We start from the raw sequence: 20,662 nt of genomic DNA on the forward strand, positions 1-20,662 counted from the left end.
CTGCCGCACTCGACCGCTGACTTAAACGTACGCGAGGTTGTCAGGAAGGGGTTAATTTGTGTTTGTAAAAACAAATAAAAAATCATCCAGGCAGCAAAAAGATTAAAAATAATGCTTAAAGTGTAACTGTCATTCTTTTTTTTTATTTTAGTAATTTTGTAATGTGTAGGGGCAGTGACACTGACCATTTTTGTAATATACTTTAACCCTTTCAGGCCCGGAGGATTTATTTTGGGGGGGGGGGGGGGGGGGGGGTAACGTTTTGCGCTCCCTGCCTTCCCAGAGCCATAACTTTTTTATTTGTCTGTTCACATAGCCATATCAGGGCTTGTTTTTTGCATATTATGTAGTGGGAAGCGGGAAAAAAATTCCAAATGGGTTGAAATTGCAAAAAAAAAAAAAAAAAAAAATATTCCACCACAGTTTTAGTTTTTTTTTTATTTACGACATTCGATGTACTATAAAACTGACCGGTTACTTTCATTCTACAGGTCAGTACGAATCCGGCGATACCTTATATGTATAGTTTTTTTTTGCGTTTTGATTAAATTAAAAAGTGAGAAAAAAAATCAGTTTTATTTTTTTTGTCGCCATATTTTAACCCCTATAACTTTTTTGTAATTATGTGTACGGAGCTTTATGGGGACACATTTATTGCGGGGCGATCTGAACTTTTTATTGATACTATTCTGGGGTGTGTATGACTTTTTCATCACTTTTAATGTATTTTTTTTGTAGAAAATGAAGCGACCAATAATGGCGAATCGGCCATTTGGACTGCAAACGGAAAAAAGCGTCCAAATGGCCGATTCGCCGTTATTGGTCGCTTCATTTTCTACAAAAAAAATACATTAAAAGTGATGAAAAAGTCATACACACCCCAGAATAGTATCAATACATACCCCAGAATAGTATCGACAAAAAAATAAAACTGATTTTTTCCCCACTTTTTAATTTAATCAAAACGCAAGAAAAACTATACATATAAGGTATCGCCGTATTTGTTCTTTTATTTTTATTTTAGGAAAAGGGGGGTGATTTAAATTTTTATGTTTTTATTTTTTCATTTTTAAAAACTTTCTTCTTTTTCTTTTTTTAAACTTTATCCCATAGGGAACTATAACATACAATCATTTAGATTGCTATTATCATAGACTCCAATGCACTTGCATTGGAATCTATGATGATTTTACTACTTTCCTATGGAGCCCTATTACAGGCAAGGGCTCCAGAGGAAATACTATGATGCAGCCTCCTGTCATTCACAAAGATTAGCAGCTGCTTTACACACGCTCCGGCTCCTCCGATCACCGCACGGGGGAGCCGGAGCATCAACAGAAGCACGACCTTCCGGTGTTTCACGCGCTCAGATGCCGTGATCAGGATTGACCATGGCATCTGAGGGGTTAAATGTCCGTGATCTGCATTACTGCCGGTTGCGGACATGAGCCGTAGGTGTCTGCTATAAGAAGCAGGTGGCCACCCACGGCTATGGCGCCCGCTCACCTCAGGAGCGGGTGCTGGGCGTTAAGGGGTTAATTACTTAAATCATACATTTCTATTAGCAAAATAGCTCTAAAGTGGCCCATTTTGAGCCTTAGCAACGCTCCTCTGTCTTCTTTTTACATAACTGTGGAGACTTGCTCAACACTGACTGTGTTATGTAAACAGAAGACATAGGAGCGTTACTGAGGCTCAAAATGGGTCACTATTTTTAATAGAAATGTAGGATTTCAGTAATTAAAGTATATTACAAAAATGGTCAGCATCACTGTTTCTATACATTACAAAAATAAAAAAATGACGGTTACACTTTAACCACTTCTAGACCGGCCATTTACCCCCTTCCTGGCCAGGCCTAATTTTGCTAATCTGACATGTGTCACTTTATGTGGTAATAACTTTGGAACGCTTTTACTTATCCAAGCCATTCTGAGATTGTTTTCTCGTGACACATTGTACTTCATTTTAGTGATAAATTTCAGTCAATATGTTTTACCTTTATTTATAAAAAAAATCCAAAAGTTAACGAAAATTTGGAAAAATTCCCTGTTTTCTAAATTTGAATCTCTCTGCTTTTAAAACAAAAAGTGATACCTCATAAAATATTTATTACTTAACATTCCCCATATGTCTACTTTATGTTGGCATCATTTTGTAAATGTCATTTTATTTTTTTAAGACGTTAGAAGGCTTAGAATTTTTGAAGCAATTCTTAAAATTTTGAAGAAAATTTCAAAAACTCACTTTTTAACCCCTTCAACCCCGGGCCTGTTTTCACCTTCCTGCCCAGGCCATTTTTTGCAAATCTGACATGTGTCACTTTATGTGGTGATAACATTAAAACGCTTTTACTTATACAGGCCATTCTGAGATTGTTTTCTCGTCACATATTGTACTTCATGACAGTGGTAAAAATAAGTAAAAAAAAAAACATTTTTATTCATAAAAAAATACCAAATTTACCCATTTCAATTTCTACTTTTATGATAGATATTAATACCTTCAAAAAATAGTAATTACTTTACATTCCCCATATGTCCATGTTTGGATCATTTTGAAAATGACATTTTATTTTTTGGGGACGTTAGAAGGCTTAGGCCCCTTTCACACGGGCGAGTTTTCCCGCGCGGGTGCAATGCGTGAGGTGAACGCATTGCACCCGCACTGAATCCGGACCCATTAATTTCTATGGGGCTGTGCACATGAGCGGTGATTTTCATGCATCACTTGTGCGTTGCGTGAAAATCGCAGCATGCTCTATTTTGTGCGTTTTTCACGCAACGCAGGCCCCATAGAAATGAATGGGGCTGCGTGAAAATCGCAAGCATCCGCAAGCAAGTGCGGATGCGGTGTGATTTTTACGCATGGTTGCTAGGAGACGATCGGGATGGGGACCCGATCTTTATTATTTCCCCTTATAACATGGTTATAAGGGAAAATAATAACATTCTGAATACAGAATGCATAGTACAATAGGGCTGGAGGGGTTAAAAAAAAAATTAAAAATAATTTAACTCACCTTAATCGACTTGTTCGCGCAGCCGGCATCTCTTCTGTCTTCTTTTGTGAGGAATAGGACCTTTGATGACGTCACTACGTTCATCGCATGGTCCGTCACATGATCCATCACCATGGTAAAAGATCATGTGATGGACCATGTGATGAGCGCAGTGACGTCATCAAAGGTCCTATTCCTCAAAGATGAAGACAGAAGAGATGCCGGCTACGTGAACAAGTGGATTAAGGTGAGTTAAATTATTTATTTTTTTAACCCCTCCAGCCCTATTGTACTATGCATTCTGTATTCAGAATGCTATTATTTTCCCTTATAACCATGTTATAAGGGGAAATAATACAATCTACACTACAACTAACCCAAACCTGAACTTCTGTGAAGAAGTTCGGGTCTGGGTACCACAGTCGGTTTTTTATCACGCGCGTGCAAAACACATTGCACCCGCGCGATAAAAACTGAACATCGGAACGCAATCGCAGTAAAAACTGACTGCAATTGCGTACCTACTCGCGCGGGTTTGCCGCAATGCACCGGGACGCATCCGGACCTTATCCGGACACGCTCGTGTGAAAGAGGCCTTAGAAGTATGGAAGCAAATCTTGAAATTTTTAGGAAAATTTCCAAAACCCACTTTTTAAAAACCAGTTCAGGTCTGAAGTCACTTTGTGGGGCTTACATAATAGAAACCACCCAAAAATGACCCCATTTTAGAAACTACACCACTCAAGGTATACAAAACTGATTTTACAAACTTTCTTAACCCTTTAGGCCTCTTTCACTTGACGGATTAGGTCCGGATGCATTCAGTGAAACTCACACTATTTTGCAAGCAAGTTTAGTCAGTTTTGTCTGCTCATGCACACAGACCCATTGAAATGAATGGGTCAGGATTCAGTGCGGGTGCTATGCGTTCACGTCACGCATTGCACCCACGCGGAAAACTCGCTTGTGTGAAAGGGGCCTTAGGTGTTCCGCAAGAATTGATGGAAAATGGAGATGGAATTTCAGAATTTCACTTTTTTGGCAGATTTTACATTTTAATCCATTTTTTCCAGTAGCAAAGCAAGGGTTAACAGCCAAATAAAACTCAATATTTATTACCCTGATTCTGCGGTTTACAGAAACACCCCACATATGATCGTAAACTGCTGTACGGGCACACGGCAAAGCGCAGAAGGAAGGGAACGCCATATGGTTTTTGGAAGGCAAATTTAGCTTAACTGGTTTTTAGATGCCATGTCCCATTTGAAGCCCCCCTGATGCACCCCTACAGTAGAAACTCAAAAAAGTGACCACATTTTGGAAACTACGGGATAAGGTGCCAGTTTTATTGGTACTATTTTGGGGTACATATGATTTTTTATTGCTCTATATTACGTTTTTTGTGAGGCAAGGTAACAAAAAAATTGATGTTTTGGCACTGTTTTTATTTTTTACAACATTCATCTGACAGGGTAGATAGATCATGTGCTATTTTTATAGAGCAGGTTATTACGGACGCAATGATATCAAATATGTCTACTTTGTTTGTTTCAGTTTTACATAAAAAGGCATTTTTGAAAAATAAATTGTTTTTGTGTATCCATTTTCTGAACGCCATTTTTTATTTATTTTTCTGCCAATCGTCTTGTGCAGGGACTCCTTTTTTGCAGGAAGAGTTGATGTTTTTATTGGTACCATTTTTGGGTACATGTGATTTTTGGATCATTCCTTATTACACTTTATGGGGCAAGGTGACCAAAAAATTGGTTGTTTTAGCACAGTTTTTATTTATTTATTTTTACAGTGTTCACCTGAGGGGTTAAGTCACGCGACATTTTTATAGAGCAGATCGTTACGGACGTAGCAATACTTAATATGTATACTTTTTCTTATATATTTACGTTTTACACAATAATAGCATTTTTGAAGCAAAAAATGATGTTTTAATGTCTCCATGTTCTGAGAGCTATAGTTTTTTAAATTTTTTGAGCGATTTTCTTATGTAGGGGCTCTTTTTTTGCGGGATGAGGTGATGGTTTTATTGGTACCATTTTGTGGGACATACACCTTTTTGATAACTTGGTGTTGCACTTTTAGTGATGTAAGGTGACAAAAATGGCGTATTTTGACATAGTTATTATTATTATTTTTTTATGTCATATATTTATAGAGCCGGCAGTCACGGACGCGGTAATACCAAATATGTCTATTTTTTTTTTTTAAACTTTATTTATTCTTTTTTTATTTTACACTTTGCGTCTCCCATAAGTTCATACATGACCTCTGGGGGACATTTAACTTCACTTTTTTTTTTCTTTCACTATTGATTTCTCCTGTAACTGGGGCTGATGTAGTGTCACGCCGGTGACAGGTTTGAGAAGGTCTGAAAGAATATCTGCACATTAGTTATCTGACAGCCTCTTTTGGTTTCACTTTGTCTGTGTGTTGCTGGTATGTCCACACCCCCTTTTCAGGTGTGGATCATGTGACCTTCACCTCCCCCTATTTAGTCTGACTTTACCCATCAGTCCTTGCTCTGGATAGCTTCATTTGGTTTTTGGAAGAGCTGGAGTGTGGTTCATGGTGAAGTCCTGTTTGTCCATCATCCTCAGAAGTTAAGTGTTCCGCTTGTTGTGTTTTGTATTCCCCCCCCCACCTTTGTTGCTTACTAGGCCTCAGCGAGACGCTGGTTCCTTCACCAGGGAAGGAGCGGGTTGTCTCTGCCCGGTGATTACTATTAGGGCAACTGAGGGCCACCAGGGTTTTCTAGGTTCCTGTGTATGGGAATCTCTACCATCGAGAGGTGCCCATACGGATAGGAGTTAGGGCCAGGAGCAGGGTTTTATAGGTGATGACACTTTTCCTTCCCTAGCCGTGAGGCCTAGTGTCTTTTCCCTTCCTTCTTGTTGCCCTTTGGTGTTCTCCCCTACAACATCCGTGACACGTAGTAGCCCCAGTTACAGGGGAAATACACTCCCAAAGAGGCTGTACAGCATAATACAGCGCTGTACAGCCTCAGTGCAGGGCTGATTGAGGTCTGTGGAAGACCCGACAGCTCCTGCACTCTCTGGGAGTAATAATTTCTACTGTTAAAAACCTTTTACCGAACTCGGTTTTTGGTCCAAGTGGTACCTTGGAACCGAACCCGAGTTCGGTAAAAGGTTTTTTACAGTAGAAATTCATTTCTGAATTTATTACCTGAAGTCTTGCAAGGCTTCGTGAAGTAATAACTTCGGCTCATAGGAGCCAATACATTCTAATACTGTATGGAGCACTCTCTCCGTACAGTATTCTAACAAAGTTTTATTCGCTCATCCCTAACAACAAATTTTAGGAATGATAGGGCCAGGAAATATTGGGAATTTAAGATGATGACTACATTCCAATCATTGACCCAAAGACAAAATTTAACACCTGGATTTATGAGCCCCTTCATGAACAAAATTCACAAGTCCCTCAGCTGGGCTCCCACTTACTAATCTATATACTCATTGTCTCTGCTGACCTTGTTCACTCATAACAAAACCACTTTCATTGCTCTGTCTTATTTTAATTCTTCTTCTCCTCATGTACCTGTCTTGTTGTAACATCCTCTAAACCGTATGCCTGATTCTCAGTCTTCCATTTGTAATTTTGCCTGCAGAAGGAGCCTTGCAATATTTCTGCTGGTTAGCCAATTAAGGTAACCATAATACTTTTGTATTGATTAGCACAGAAGTATTTCAATTAAAATATAACTTTTAATATGTGTATTGTTTCTCTACCTACTTCTATATCGGGATATCTGCATGTGTCGCTGAGAGATTCTCTGCTTCTTCAGGGGGAGGGACAAATCAACACAATACAGGAATATCCTTGCAGGGGATCCTCACACATGTGCCATACATTGATAATAAGAAGCTATATAAAAGTCTATGGCACCCATATCTCTGCCAGTGATTATGAGAATTTTAAAGTGGACACATATTTTAAAGGGGTTCTCTGGGAATGATGTAAAATGGCCACCAACAACCTGTCCTAGAATGTGAGCAGAACTGGTTACCACCACATGTAGGGCTGCCTAGAGGGGGGTTGAGGTCTCACTACACACATCACTCTGTCCCTTTTTATATACTACATATTGGTGAGTTTTCCTGTCAGGCTGCTTCACATCATTATCATCTATTGTATAGCAGTGTAGTGTGGCCCGCTCCCTCATCCCCCTAGGCAGTTAGTGCAAGTGGAAGCAACCAGTCCTGTTCATATACTAGGACAAATTGCTGACGACCATTTAAAATCCTTCCGAGTACCCCTTTAATACATATTAATTAAAGTTATATTTAAATTTATTGTTCGCATCACCTATCCACATCTTCTTTTCCTTTCTCTTAATTTACTTCTATTTTTAAATTTACAGATGGTTAAAAGTGCAAATCTTAAAGGGGTTTTGTAGCTTTTCTCGACTCCTGGGACCCCTGCCGATCAGCTGTTTGAGAAGGCAGCAGCACTGGCAGTAGCGCTGTGGCCTTCTCGCTGTTTCCTGCAGGCCCAGTGACGCCACAACTAGTATCACTGGGCTGGAAGCGGCTAAGCCCCATTAACTTCAATAGGGCTTAGCCGTGCCCAGGCCAATGATACTAGTCATGAAGTCACTGCCCTGAAAGAAACAGTGAGAAGGCTGCGACGCTAATGCCAGTGCCGCTGCCTTTTCAAACAGCTGATCGGCAGGGGTCCCAGGAGTCGCACCCCCCGTGATCAGTAAGAAAAAGCTACAGAAACCCTTTAAGGATAAAATCTAGATAAACAGATAAACCTTTGAAGTGTTTGACTTCTTCCTCTTGGAGCCTGCTTTCTCATTCTTCCTTTTGCCTTTTCCATCCTCTTCCACCTGATCCCCTTCTTCTTCGCTGCTGCCATCTGCAGCATTTCCTCCATCTCCTTCAGTTTCCGAGGAGCTCTGCTGTTGAATTGCCTAGACAATGAAAAAAATGTCCATAAGAAATGATTAAGACGAAGAGCACACTAACATTTATGATGCCAAGTCACAGTGAAAGGAAGAACACTTCCAGGACCCTATTATGCCCTACTTGCAAAATTTCACCTTAGATGACTGAATAGAAATATTTTTATTTATTATTACTTAGTATAAGTTTCAAGGTGAAAAGGATGTTTTAAAGAGGACCTGTCACCACTCCTGACATGCCTGTGTTAATATCTACATGCATTCCCCATGTAATAATAATTCTCGAGCATCTATTCTTATGGCTCTGTGTTGTGCCATTCCTTTATTATTTCTACAAGACATTATGAATGAATTGCTAGCAGTCTGCAGTAAGGGTACAGAAGTGTGTTACCAGCTGGAGGTATGTCCCTGCACAGTCTGACCCTAATCAATCAGTGCTGCTAGTATCAGACTGTGCAGGGACACCCCCCAAACTGGTTAACACCCCTCTGTACCCTTACTGCAGACTGTTAGCAATTCAGTTTTAACTTCTTGTAGAAATAATAAAGGAAAGGCACAACATAGAACCATAAGAATAGATGCTCCATAATTGTTATTACATTGGGAATGCATGAAGTTATTAACACAGGCGTGTTAGGAGTGGTGACAGGTCCTCTTTAGAGGGAGTCTGTCAGCAGTTTTGAGCCCTCTGTCAGCAACTTTGGTCCCTCAAAACTGCTGAGAGCAATATATAGGTAATGGGGAGAGCAAATGATCTACACCTAGATTGATGGCCATGCAAGTGGCATAATCGAGAAATCACAGTTTTCATCCTCTAAGTGGTTCCTTCATGTTCAGTGTCCTGTGCTCCATGCACTGAATCTTTCACAGCCTCTCATCTCTGATCCGAGTGACAGCTTAAGCGTCTAATCAGGAGACCACTAGAGCTGTTAAGGAGAGGGGCTGGGAAGTGTTCAATGCAGAAATTAGGACACAACAGAAAGGGACCACCAACTGGGCAACTGAGGGTTTATCACCAAACTGCAATTTCTCAGTCTTGCAACCTGCATGACCATCACTCTAGGTATGTTTAAAGCAGCTTTACCAAGCCAGTAGTTGTATATTTCAATTCTATAAGCATCAGGCAGACCTCGTTCTGCATGTGTTCCCACCTGCACCTACTTAATCTTAATGCAAAGCTTTCTAGAACTTTCTCCACAGTAAAAGTCTTGTCTCCATTGTACCGTTGTATTGATTCATGTAGTTCACGGTGCTCACCTTCAGATGCATCTGTGGAAAAAAATAAAAGTTTTCTTTACATACTTGTTTTTACAATTTACTATTTTACTTTTCATAAAAATTCTACTGCAAATAGACTTGGATGTTATTTTTTCTTTTGTAAATGATCTTAAAACTTCTGATCTTCATATGACACCACATACCTTCTATCTCACTGTTTATCAGCAAGGTGAACCCTGGAATGTCCTACATAGAGTAATAATCGCCATAAAACCACCTGCGCTAATAGGTGTCCGATTACATCATACAGAAACTCTCACTAATACATTTACATGAGTTCTGGATATTGCAGATAGATTAACTAAACAAATAGTTTTTACATTTAGTCTAGATGACTGTATACATTAAAAGGGTTGGTCCATCTCACACACTGGTGGCATATTTTGAACCCGCACCTATCTCTATAACAGGGCCCACAAAGTGAAGTAGATCACACTGCACATACACGGCGTGCTCTCCATTTCCTTCTATGGGAGTTCCAAAAAATAAGCTGATCAAAGAGCCAGCGAAGGAGACAATATGGACAATCACAATACATTAGTAAGGCTACTTTCATATCAGTGCTTTCCCTTTCCACTATTGAGATCCGTCATAGGGTCTCAATAGCGAGGAAAACACTTCAGTTTTGTCCCCATTCATTGTCAATGGGGACAAAACTGAACTGCAAGCAGCATTTTTTAGTGCGTCCTGGGATGTGGAGCAAGACGGATCATGACTAACAATGTAAGTCAATGGAGATGGATCTGTTTTCTGAAATAAAACAAAACGGATCTGTCCCCCATTGACTTACAATGGTTTTAGAGACAGATCCGTCTATGTTAAAGATAATATAACCAATCCGTTTATAACGGATGCAGACGGTTGTATTATCTAGACGGAAACTTTTTTGCTGATCCATGACGGATTCAGCAAAAACGATGGTGTGAAAGTAGCCTAAGTGCCTTGTATTAACTTTCCCTACATGATAAATGCCATCTGATGAAGTGAGGCAACCTCTTTAATGACAGCATCAAAATTAATTATACATCCATTCATAGCTTGGTAATGTACATTATAAAGGGTGGGCCATTTATATGGATACACCTTAATAAAATGGGAATGATTGGTGATATTAACTTCCTGTTTGTGGCACATTAGTATATGTGAGGGGGGAAACTTTTCAAGATGGGTGGTGACCATGGTGGCCATTTTGAAGTCGGCCATTTTGAATCCAACTTTTGTTTTTTCAATAGGAAGAGGGTCATTTGACACATCAAACTTATTGGGAATTTCACAAGAAAAACAATGGTGTGCTTGGTTTTAACGTAACTTTATTCTTTCATGAGTTATTTACAAGTTTCTGACCACTTACAAAATGTGTTCAATGTGCAGGAGAAATGCTAGCACAGGCTTCCAGTATCCGTAGTTTCAGGTGCTGCACATCTCGTATCATCTGAAGGCAATCGTCTATGCTGTGAAGATACGAGATGTGCAGCAGCTGAAACTACGGATACTGGAAGCCTGTGCTAGCATTTCTCCTGCGGTGTTGCTATCAGTGTGTGAAGAGTGGGAGAAGAGGGTTGCATTGACAATCCAACACAATGGGCAGCACATTGAACACATTTTATAATTGGTCAGAAACTTGTAAATAACTCATGAAAGAATAAAGTTACGTTAAAACCAAGCACACCATTGTTTTTCTTGTGAAATTCCCAATAAGTTTGATGTGTCACATGACCCTCTTCCTATTGAAAAAACAAAAGTTGGATTCAAAATGGCCGACTTCAAAATGGCCGCCATGGTCACCACCCATCTTGAAAAGTTTCCCCCCTCACATATACTAATGTGCCACAAACAGGAAGTTAATATCACCAACCATTCCCATTTTATTAAGGTGTATCCATATAAATGGCCCACCCTATATATCGATACCGATCAAATACACTCTGCACAATATCTATTTACTGTAATTTATATTAAATTCATTGTAATGATGTCATTAACGAAAATGCCTTTAAAAGGGTTTTACAAGATTTTTATAGATGACCTATCCTCAGGTTAGGTCATCAGTATCTAATCAGTGGGGGTCCAACACCTGGGACCGCCGATCAACTGTATGAAGAGAAGGCACCCGAACTCCTGTGAGCGCCGCGGCTTTCACTCAGGTTTTCGTAGGCCAAGTGACATGTTCATCTGTCACATGGCCTAGGCTGGGAGCAGCTTAGCCCCATTGTACAATGTACGGCGCTGTGTTTGGTAAGCAAGGAGATGGCTGTGACGCTCACAGAAGCACCAATGCCATCTCAAACAGCTGATTGGTGGGTGTCCGACCCCCACCGATCAGATACTGCTTATAAAGAGACCCAGCAAGCAGACTGAAACGTTGCAATGAGTGAATAAAATTCTCTTTCTTTGACCTATTTGGGAATGCAATACTATGGAATATATACAGCAGTCTAATATAGTATTATGGGCATAGCATGCTGTGATTATATGAACTGCATTATATTTCCATACAGTAATTATATCTTTCCCTTCTACTATGAACACTACACGGGTCTCAGCAGTCATTTTCACTGGCAGTATTCTGCGCACCTGGTATCCAGTAAATTTGACTCCAGGGTTGTTTTCTATTTCCCACAATCCTTCATTGAATCCTTTCCGCTTGTTTGACTTTCCAAACTTGTCTTTAAATTCCTTGTAAGGGAACAGATCTTTGGGTCCCAAAAATGCACTAAAATAAGGAAAAGATTAAGAATGTCTTAGATATAGTGGATCCATAGATTATTCCCCCAATTATTCCCCAACTTTTTTATGTTTTCTTGTCTGAATATAACCACTAAAAGGAGTTGTCCCATGAAAAATATTCTACAGTTTTCAAACCAGCACCTGGATCTGAATACTTTTGTAATTGCATGTAATTAAAAGTTTAGATTAGCCATTGAGTTATTCAATAAAATGTATCTGTATAGTGCCACCTGCTGTTTTTCTAAATTTCATTGTCTGGCTCGCTGACATGGCCGTACATGCTCAGTTTCATCCTTCAACTGCCTCCTGAGCTGTGATAGGGAGAGTCCCTATGTAAGGTGTCCCCATGTGTCACATGACCCAGCAGTAACATGCTGTTTGTGGACAAGTCCCCACTGAGGTCAATGATTGGCTGCAGCCCTGTCCAACCATGACCCTGTCCATCCGAAAGTTTAAGGATGGGGACCGGAAGACCACAGAAGAGACACAGACAGAGCGACAAAGATCTGGTGCGCAGGTTTATGGGCTTTAAAAAGTGCTAAAAAGTGCAATAAATTGGAAAACTACCGTACTTACATCGTGGCAAAAAGCAACACATTACTTCTTTTCACTCCATGATGCAGAGTTCAAATCTGAAACCATCTGTGTTCAAACGACTTTTGTGCTAATTAAAGTAACGGTTTACCAAATGATTTACTGTATTTTTTTACCCTATTAGATGAATTTTTCCCCCCAAATTGGGGGGAAAATGTCAGTTCGTCTTATGGGGCGAATACTAATGAGCACTATCATTATGGAACCACTCATTGGTACAGGAGGACCGGGAAGTGGTAAATTCAGCGCTCCCCTGGCTCTGTACTCACCGCTTCCTGGTTTTCCTCGGCCACTCTCTGTGCTGTGACTGCGCACAGGATGAGGACGTTGGATGTCTTTGACCTCACACTGTTCGGCATCGAGTCACATCACAAGAAGAGCGTGGATGTCAGGAGTGGCGACAGTGCTGACTTTTTTTTTGTCTGCTCTGAGCATGGGAGTCTGATCTGAGGTCTGTTTGAGGGTCATTCACATTGGGCCTCTGATCTGAAGTCTTCTTGGGGGAGGGGGGGTGTCATTCATATTGGGGCTTTGATCTAAGGTCTGCTTGGGGGTCATTCACAAAGCGGGTCTGAATGGAGGGGTTTTATTCATATTAAGGCTCTGAGAGGAGGTCTGAATGGGGTTCTTTTTCACATCGGGTCTGACCAAAAGTCTGATGAACATTGGGGCTCTGAGCTGAAGTCTGATTGGGGCTCTGATCTGAGGTCTGATTAACATTTGGGGTCTGATTGGGGCTCTTAGTTGAGGTCTAATGAAAAATATTTTTCTTATTCTCCTCCTCTAAAACCAGTGAGGGGGCTTATGGGCAAAGGTGCATCTTATAGGGCAAAAAATACATTAAGTCTCCACTAGTCACTACCTGACATTTTATTACATGTATATGTATAAACACATGGTAATGGTCTGTATATAATTAACAATATCTTTTACATAAACTAAAATAATCAGGAAGAAATAAAAAACCTACGTTTCATGGGTGCCAAAGAAGAAGATTGGAAATTTGTTTGCAGGTGGTTTCACAGCCCCTTCTGGCAGCTCATCAATCTGGAAACATTAATAAGTGTTGATTTATTCATGTTTTATCTTTTTCAAATTATTGCATTTTTTAAAAAATTTAGTAAAACAAATAAAGGTTTCATAATTGCATCATCCCACATCCTGTAGTAGGAAACCAAGTATGTGTGAGCTAGTCACAATAAAACCAAACACAGGCACGGCTTTCAAGGTAATGAATGACTTGTCATGTTGTCCCACGAGAACAGGTAGAAGTAAAGGGTAGGGAAGGAGTACAAGATGGATTGGACTGGGCGCAAAATAGGACATCCTAACATAGAAAGGAGAGGGAGGTGTGGAGAAAACAGATTGTCATACAAATATTGGGGGGACTTCTACTGATGCTCCACCTTTTTACAGTGGAGCTTCAGAAGAAGATGGCAGTACTATGCATGCTGCAATCCCAATGCCAACACTGTTGCTAACAGCCTTAAACATCAATTGGAGAATATAAAAAAAAAAAATGGTCCATGATTGTGTTAAACCCTTAGATACCACAGTCAGTAGTGCCTGCTGACTTTAAGAATGTTGACCAAGGGGGGTGGGGCCCTCTGTCAGTCTTTGGCTAAGGCCTCATGCACACGACCGTTGTTCTGGTCTGCATCCGAGCCGCGGGTTTTTGCGGCTCGGATGCGGACCCATTCACTTCAATGGGGCTGCAAAAGATGCCGACAGCACTCCGTGTGCAGTCCGCATCCGTTGTTCCGTTATGTAGCCCCGCAAAAAAATATAACATGTCCTATTCTTGTCTGTTTAGCGGACAATAGGCATTTCTACAATGGCCCGCCTGTTCCATTCCGCAAATTGCGGAAGGCACATGGGCGGCTTCCGTGCTTTGTGGATCCGCAATTTGCGGACCGCAAAAAACGGAAAGGTCGTGTGCATGAGGCCTAAGTCAAAGTTGTAACAAAGACTCCCAGGCCTATTAGGTCATGTCAGAGGTATGACCTAACAAGTTTATAGAAAAAGATCCAAAAAAGGAAAACGAATGATATGTACAACTGCGTATATATTCCTCTGAAAAGCGCCACGCCCAAGATAAAAGTACTGAGTGTATAAAAAAAATTCAAATAAAATAGTTATTTAAAATAAAAGGATTTCTCATAGTGTTTGGATGCAAACAATCCTCTGTTATGATAGAATATGGCTATGAGGAGTGGGTAGAAATAATCATATGGTGTTATGGTCTGCAACAATTTAAATAATTCGATTTCCACTCACTTCACTGGGGGGTTGTCCCCAGGTTAAACTCAAGACGCCCGTGACAATACCCCCCCGGCCAGGATCACTTAGTAGGTCTCAGAGATTGCAGTCAGCAGGACATACCAGGGCTTCAGTTCAATCTCTTTTAATGGTAATGCAGGCTCAACGCGTTTCAGGGTTCAAATAAAGGTGACCCCTTCCTCAGGAGCAAATAACAATACAATAAACAGATACACTCACATATTTATAGTGGTGCTGGAGATGGTTTTCGCGCTCGTTGTTTCAAGCGGCGGCTTCTGGTTCTTGTGAACCGCATGAGGTTCCGCCCCGTGGAACGCATCTCCCCGGCGCCGGAAGTAAGTTGGTAACAACTTCCGGTCGCCGTGGAACGCATGGGGCCTGTTTAGGTACCTATGTACCGCATGCGGATATCTGGAGCGCACAACGTCGGCGCCGGAAGTCAGCTGACAGTGACTTCCGGTCGTCGTGGAGCGCAAGAGGCCCAGCCTTCTCCTCTATCACATGAAGCGCAAGGGGCCGCCCTCGTCACTCATGCGGGGAGAAGAGTTGTGCGTTCCAAGATGGAGCGCATATCAGGAGTGACATAATTTAGAGACGTAGCCCGGGTATCAAAAAAGACCCGTAGCTACATCTCCCCATGATAACAAATATATAAAATTTAAAAATATAAGAAAAAACATCAACATTCCATTACAAGAATCAGATAAAAGGCAAGTGATTTACATTCCCTTATAGTACATATTAGTCCCTTCGTGGACTGTGGAGAAAAATAGGAGAATGGGAAAAAGGGTTCATATTGGTATTAAGGATCTGATTTACCAAGAATTCTTTTATATTCTGCAGTGAAGAAGATTTTTTATCTAAAACCTAACCGAATATTGTACTTAAATATACAAATAGATGAATAAAAGTGAGTAATATTTTAACTGACTTCCGGCGCCGACGTTGTGCGCTCCAGATATCCGCATGCGGTACCATAGGCACCTAAACTGGCCCCATGCGTTCCACGGCGACCGGAAGTTGTTACCAACTTACTTCCGGCGCCGGGGCGATGCGTTCCACGGGGCGGAACCTCATGCGGTTCACAAGAACCAGAAGCAGCCGCTTGAAACAACGAGAACGAAAACCATCTCCAGCACCACTATAAATATGTGAGTGTATCTGTTTATTGTATTGTTATTTGCTCCTGAAGAAGGGGTCACCTTTATTTTGAACCCCGAAACGCGTTGAGCCTGCATTACCATTAAAAGAGATTGAACTAAAGCCCTGGTATGTCCTGCTGACTGCAATCTCTGAGACCTACTAAGTGATCCTGGCCGGGGGGGTATTGTCACGGGCGTCTTGAGTTTAACCTGTGGACAACCCCCCAGTGAAGTGAGTGGAAATCTAATTATTTAAATTGTTGCAGACCGTAACACCATATGATTATTTCTACCCACTCCTCATAGCTATATTCTATCATAACAGATGATTGTTTGCATCCAAACACTATGAGAAATCCTTTTATTTTAAATAACTATTTTATTTGAATTTTATTTATACACTCAGTACTTTTATCATGGGCGTGGCGCTTTTCAGAGGAATATATACGCATTTGTACATACCGATATCCTTCATTTTCCTTTTTTGGATCTTTTTCTATTCACAAGCTTTTAGTATCCACTAACGTTTTTTCCTCAGCTGCCTTCCCCTCCACTTTTATATCAAAAGTACGCATCTTATATGACCACTAGTATTTTCACCATTGTTGTGTAGAAACCATCACTGGTGCGCCTCGGGGTGTTTTCACACCTTCTTACATAAAGAATCTGTTTAACCCCTTTTTCTCCTCCTCTTTTTCTTTGTATCTTTTGTCACGGCTAACAAGTTTATGTCAGTACAGTGCAGGCAATGGAAATAATCAAAGAAATGCTGGTGTCCCCCAGTAGAAAAAAAAAGTGAAGAAAATGTAATACATTTTAATAAAAAAAATATCTCCTGCTCCCCAAAAATTAGATTTTAGTTCATTGTTTTAGTTTATCAATAGTACCAAAAAACAACAGAGCATTTATGTACCAGAAAATAGTAACAATAAAAATGTTTATCAGTCCCACAAAAAACATGCCCTCATATGGCTATGTTGATGGGGGAAAAAAAAGTGATTAGTTCTCAGAACATGGTGATATAAAATGTTTAAATAAATAAAAAGTCTTTATTATGCAAAGGTACTATAACATTTGCACTTATTTGGTATTGTTATATTCATACCAACCCATAGAATACAATTATCTTGTTATTTTTACCATATAGTAAACAAGGAAAATAACAGAAGTACAGTATTAAGAGGTTAACAGTATTAATGGCCTAATGGGATAGTCCAGCGGTATAGGATTGATATTGAAAAGTATGAAGACTTTTTGCTTCTACATAGAAAAGTATAGCTACACCTTTACATATGGGTGGGCAGTAATAGGAATAAGATGGTTCCATGCAGAAATCAAACTTCAAATTCTGGGTGGTGTTGGGGCTACACATTCTGCATATTTATGTAAGAAGCATTTCCCATCTATACAAAAAATATCAGCCTTATTTTGGCTCTGTTGACACTAGTAGCATGGCTCCAGTTGTTACAGGAGCCTTGACAGAAATTACAGATCTGTTTTGCAACGGATGCTGACATATCCTATGGACTTAATGGATCCACATGCTATACTGGAAATTTGGACTGCATGTCAGTGATGGCCAGTTCGCTGTGTTCGGCCGCAAACACATGCGGGCTGCCATCTTAACTCACAAGTCCGGCGATGCACAGGTAAGCCCTTACCTGTGCCACGAGCCGGTCTGAAAACAAATGCAGTCACCGGGAGCAGGCAGTTCCGAGAACAGCCAGATGAAGGCCCCCGGTGGCTGTTCTCGGAACTCCCTGCTCCTGCTGACCGCATTTGTTTCAGACCGGCTCGTGCACAGGCACAGGTAAGGGCTTACCTGTGCATCGCCGGACTTGTGAGTTAAGATGGCAGCCCGCATATGTTCGCGGCCGAACACGGCGAACTGGCCATCACTGCTGCATGTCACCGTGGCCTAAACTTTAATTACATACAAAGGACTCTAAGGGTCATAGCACAGTCCCTAAATGCATCTATAGGATGGAGCTTGTAGATGTGTGCAGTGAAGGTCACTGGTCAGCAAGCTGCTGAATTAAGTATTCTGAGGCCATTTATTTTGTGGCTTTTTTGAGAAGCTAAAATGCTGCGGCCTGAAGTTAGTTACAATTACTACACTAGTGTTTAGGTCTGTGGCATTTTAGGAGTCATTCAAGCTTTAAGATTTTTTCTCCATTGAGATTTCAAATGCATGTAAAAATGGCACAAAATTGCTTCTGATCCCGAACTTAGAGGGTTGGAGCAGAATACCCAATAAATATTCATAAGCTTCCATATTGTTGTTTAAGAATTTCTATAAATTTGGAATACATTGTGGACAAGATTTCCTAATTCTGTAGATGGTGGAAGCTTAGACTGGCTGTCTAGACCTGCACCGGATTCATCACAGGGATAAATGTCGAGCAGGGATAGAAACCTTTCTCTGAAACTATTGGTTGGCTTTGGCTACTTTCACACTAGCGTTCGGGACTCCGCTTGTGAGTTCCGTTTGAAGGGGCTCACAAGCGGCCCCGAACGGATCCGTCCAGCCCTAATGCATTCTGAGTGGATGCGGATCCGCTCAGAATGCATCAGTCTGGCAGCGTTTGTCCTCCGCTCCGCTCAGCAGGCGGACACCTGAACTCAGCTTGCAGCGTTCTGGTGTCCGCCTGGCCATGCGGAGGCAAACGGATCCGTCCAGACTTACAATATAAGTCAATGGGGACGGATCCGTTTGAATTTGACACCATATGGCTCAATTTTCAAACGGATCCGTCCCCCATTGACTTTCAATGTAAAGTCAAAACGGATCCGTTTGCATTATCATGAAAAAATCTTCATTTTTTTTTTTTGTTCATGGTAATGCAAACGGATCCGTTCTGAACGGATACAAGCGTTTGCATTATAGGTGCGGATCCGTCTGTGCAGATACCAGACGGATCCGCACCTAACGCAGGTGTGAAAGTAGCCTAACTTTGAGGCCTCATGCACACGACCGTTCCGTCCGCAAACCGTGAATCCGCAAAAAACGGAAGCCGTCCGTGTGCCTTCCGCAATTTGCGGAACGGGCGGCCCATTGTAGAAATGCCTATTCTTGTCCGCTAAACGGACAATAGAACATGTTCTATTTTTTTTTTTGCGGGGCCACAGAACGGAGCAACGGATGCGGACAGCACACGAAGTGCTGTCCGCATCTTTTGCGGCCCCATTGAAGTGAATGGGTCCGCATCCGAGCCGAAAAAACTGCATCTCGGATGTGGACCCAAACGGCCGTGTGCATGAGGCTTGAGACTGATTTTTCTAGCTGCGCCCTTTTCTAGCAAGTCGGAATTTTTTTTTTAAACTTGTTCTGCCAACTTTGCGCCACTTTTTAGACAGACTTTAGACCAGAAAACTTAGTAAGTCTTGACCACTGTATTTCAATTCCTCTCCACTTTACTGGAATCACATGTGAAGTTTTTCATGCAGTTCTCTGAGCCAAGGGAATGAATTTAAAAAGACAGAAGTTTTAATCTTTCTTTCACACTTGTTACTTATTTGATCCACCTCTGGCTTTGCCTCAAAAGCCTTTGACCTGCACAATTCTCAGCACCACATTTACTCCAAAAACAATCTGTGACAGGCCCCTATATTATTATTCTAAGGGCTCATTCACACGAGCGGAGGGCGTCCGTGCCACCAGAGGTCGCACTATGTTTTTTCCAGAAGAGTAAAAATATTCCTCTGACCATTTTTGAGGAGTATTTTTACCTGAGGAGGAGTATAGCTGCGTTTGGAGCCTCTGTTGCAGATTCTGTTGAAAGACCGGACAAAAAATCCTTACAGGTGAAACTCGAATTTTTTTTAATATTGTGCAAAGTTCATTTATTTCCGTAATGCAACTTAAAAGGTGAAACTAATATATGAGATAGACTCATTACATGCAAAGTGAGATATTTCAAGCCTTTATTTGTTATAATTTGGATGATTATGGCTTACAGTTTATAAAACCCCAAAGTCAAAATTTTGAGGTACCCTTTGCTCAGGGGGTATGGATTAATTAGCTGACTAGAGTGTGACACTTTGAGCCTAGAATATTGAACCTTTTCACAAAATTCTAATTTTAAGTTGCATTAATGCAATTCCTATTAATTTGCATTACTAAAATAAATGGACTTTTCTAGAGTTTCACCTGTATAAGCAGCACTTTTTTGTCAGTGGAGTCTGTTCAGCTTCTTCCCTGTCAGTTAGGGTGGGCTCACATCAAGTTTTTTTCATACATTTAAGGCCTCATACACACGACCATTGTTTTGGTCCGCATTCAAGCCGCAGTTTTTGCGGTTCGAATGTGGACCCATTCACTTGAATGGGGCCAAAAAAAATGCGGACAGCACTCCGTGTGCTGTCCGCATTCGTTGCTCCATTCCGTGGCCCCGCAAAAAGAATATAACCTGTCCTATTCTTGTCCATTTTGTGGACAAGAATAGGCAGTTATATCAATGGCTGTCCGTGCCGTTCCGCAAATTGCGGAACGCACACGGACGCCATCCGTGTTTTACGGACCGCAAAACACACAACAGTCGTGTGCATTAGGCTTAAATTTTTTTTTATATGCTAACAGACTCCAGAGACAGATGCCATACTGTAGCATCTGTCACGATAGAACTCCATTGTAAAAACTAAACATTAAAAGATACGTTAACCTACATGTTTTTTGGTTGGACTTTGCAGGTTGGAAAA

At 41.0% G+C, this 20,662-nt stretch overlaps 1 protein-coding gene across 1 annotated transcript in view; it reads right to left on the reverse strand.

Moving 5' to 3' along the window:
- HDGFL3 (HDGF like 3) overlaps positions 1 to 20,662 on the reverse strand; it is a 57,523-nt gene that overhangs the window by 12,878 nt on the left and 23,983 nt on the right. Inside the window, exons 2-5 of the mRNA XM_040414061.1 lie at positions 13,513 to 13,589; positions 11,796 to 11,934; positions 9,201 to 9,212; positions 7,794 to 7,952 (exon numbers count right to left, since the gene is read on the reverse strand). Coding sequence (XP_040269995.1) covers positions 7,794 to 7,952; positions 9,201 to 9,212; positions 11,796 to 11,934; positions 13,513 to 13,589 — 387 coding nt within the window. The remainder of the gene's footprint in view (positions 1 to 7,793; positions 7,953 to 9,200; positions 9,213 to 11,795; positions 11,935 to 13,512; positions 13,590 to 20,662) is intronic.

Source organism: Bufo bufo, chromosome 1 (genome assembly GCF_905171765.1).
Source record: "Bufo bufo chromosome 1, aBufBuf1.1, whole genome shotgun sequence".
Taxonomy (NCBI): domain Eukaryota; kingdom Metazoa; phylum Chordata; class Amphibia; order Anura; family Bufonidae; genus Bufo; species Bufo bufo.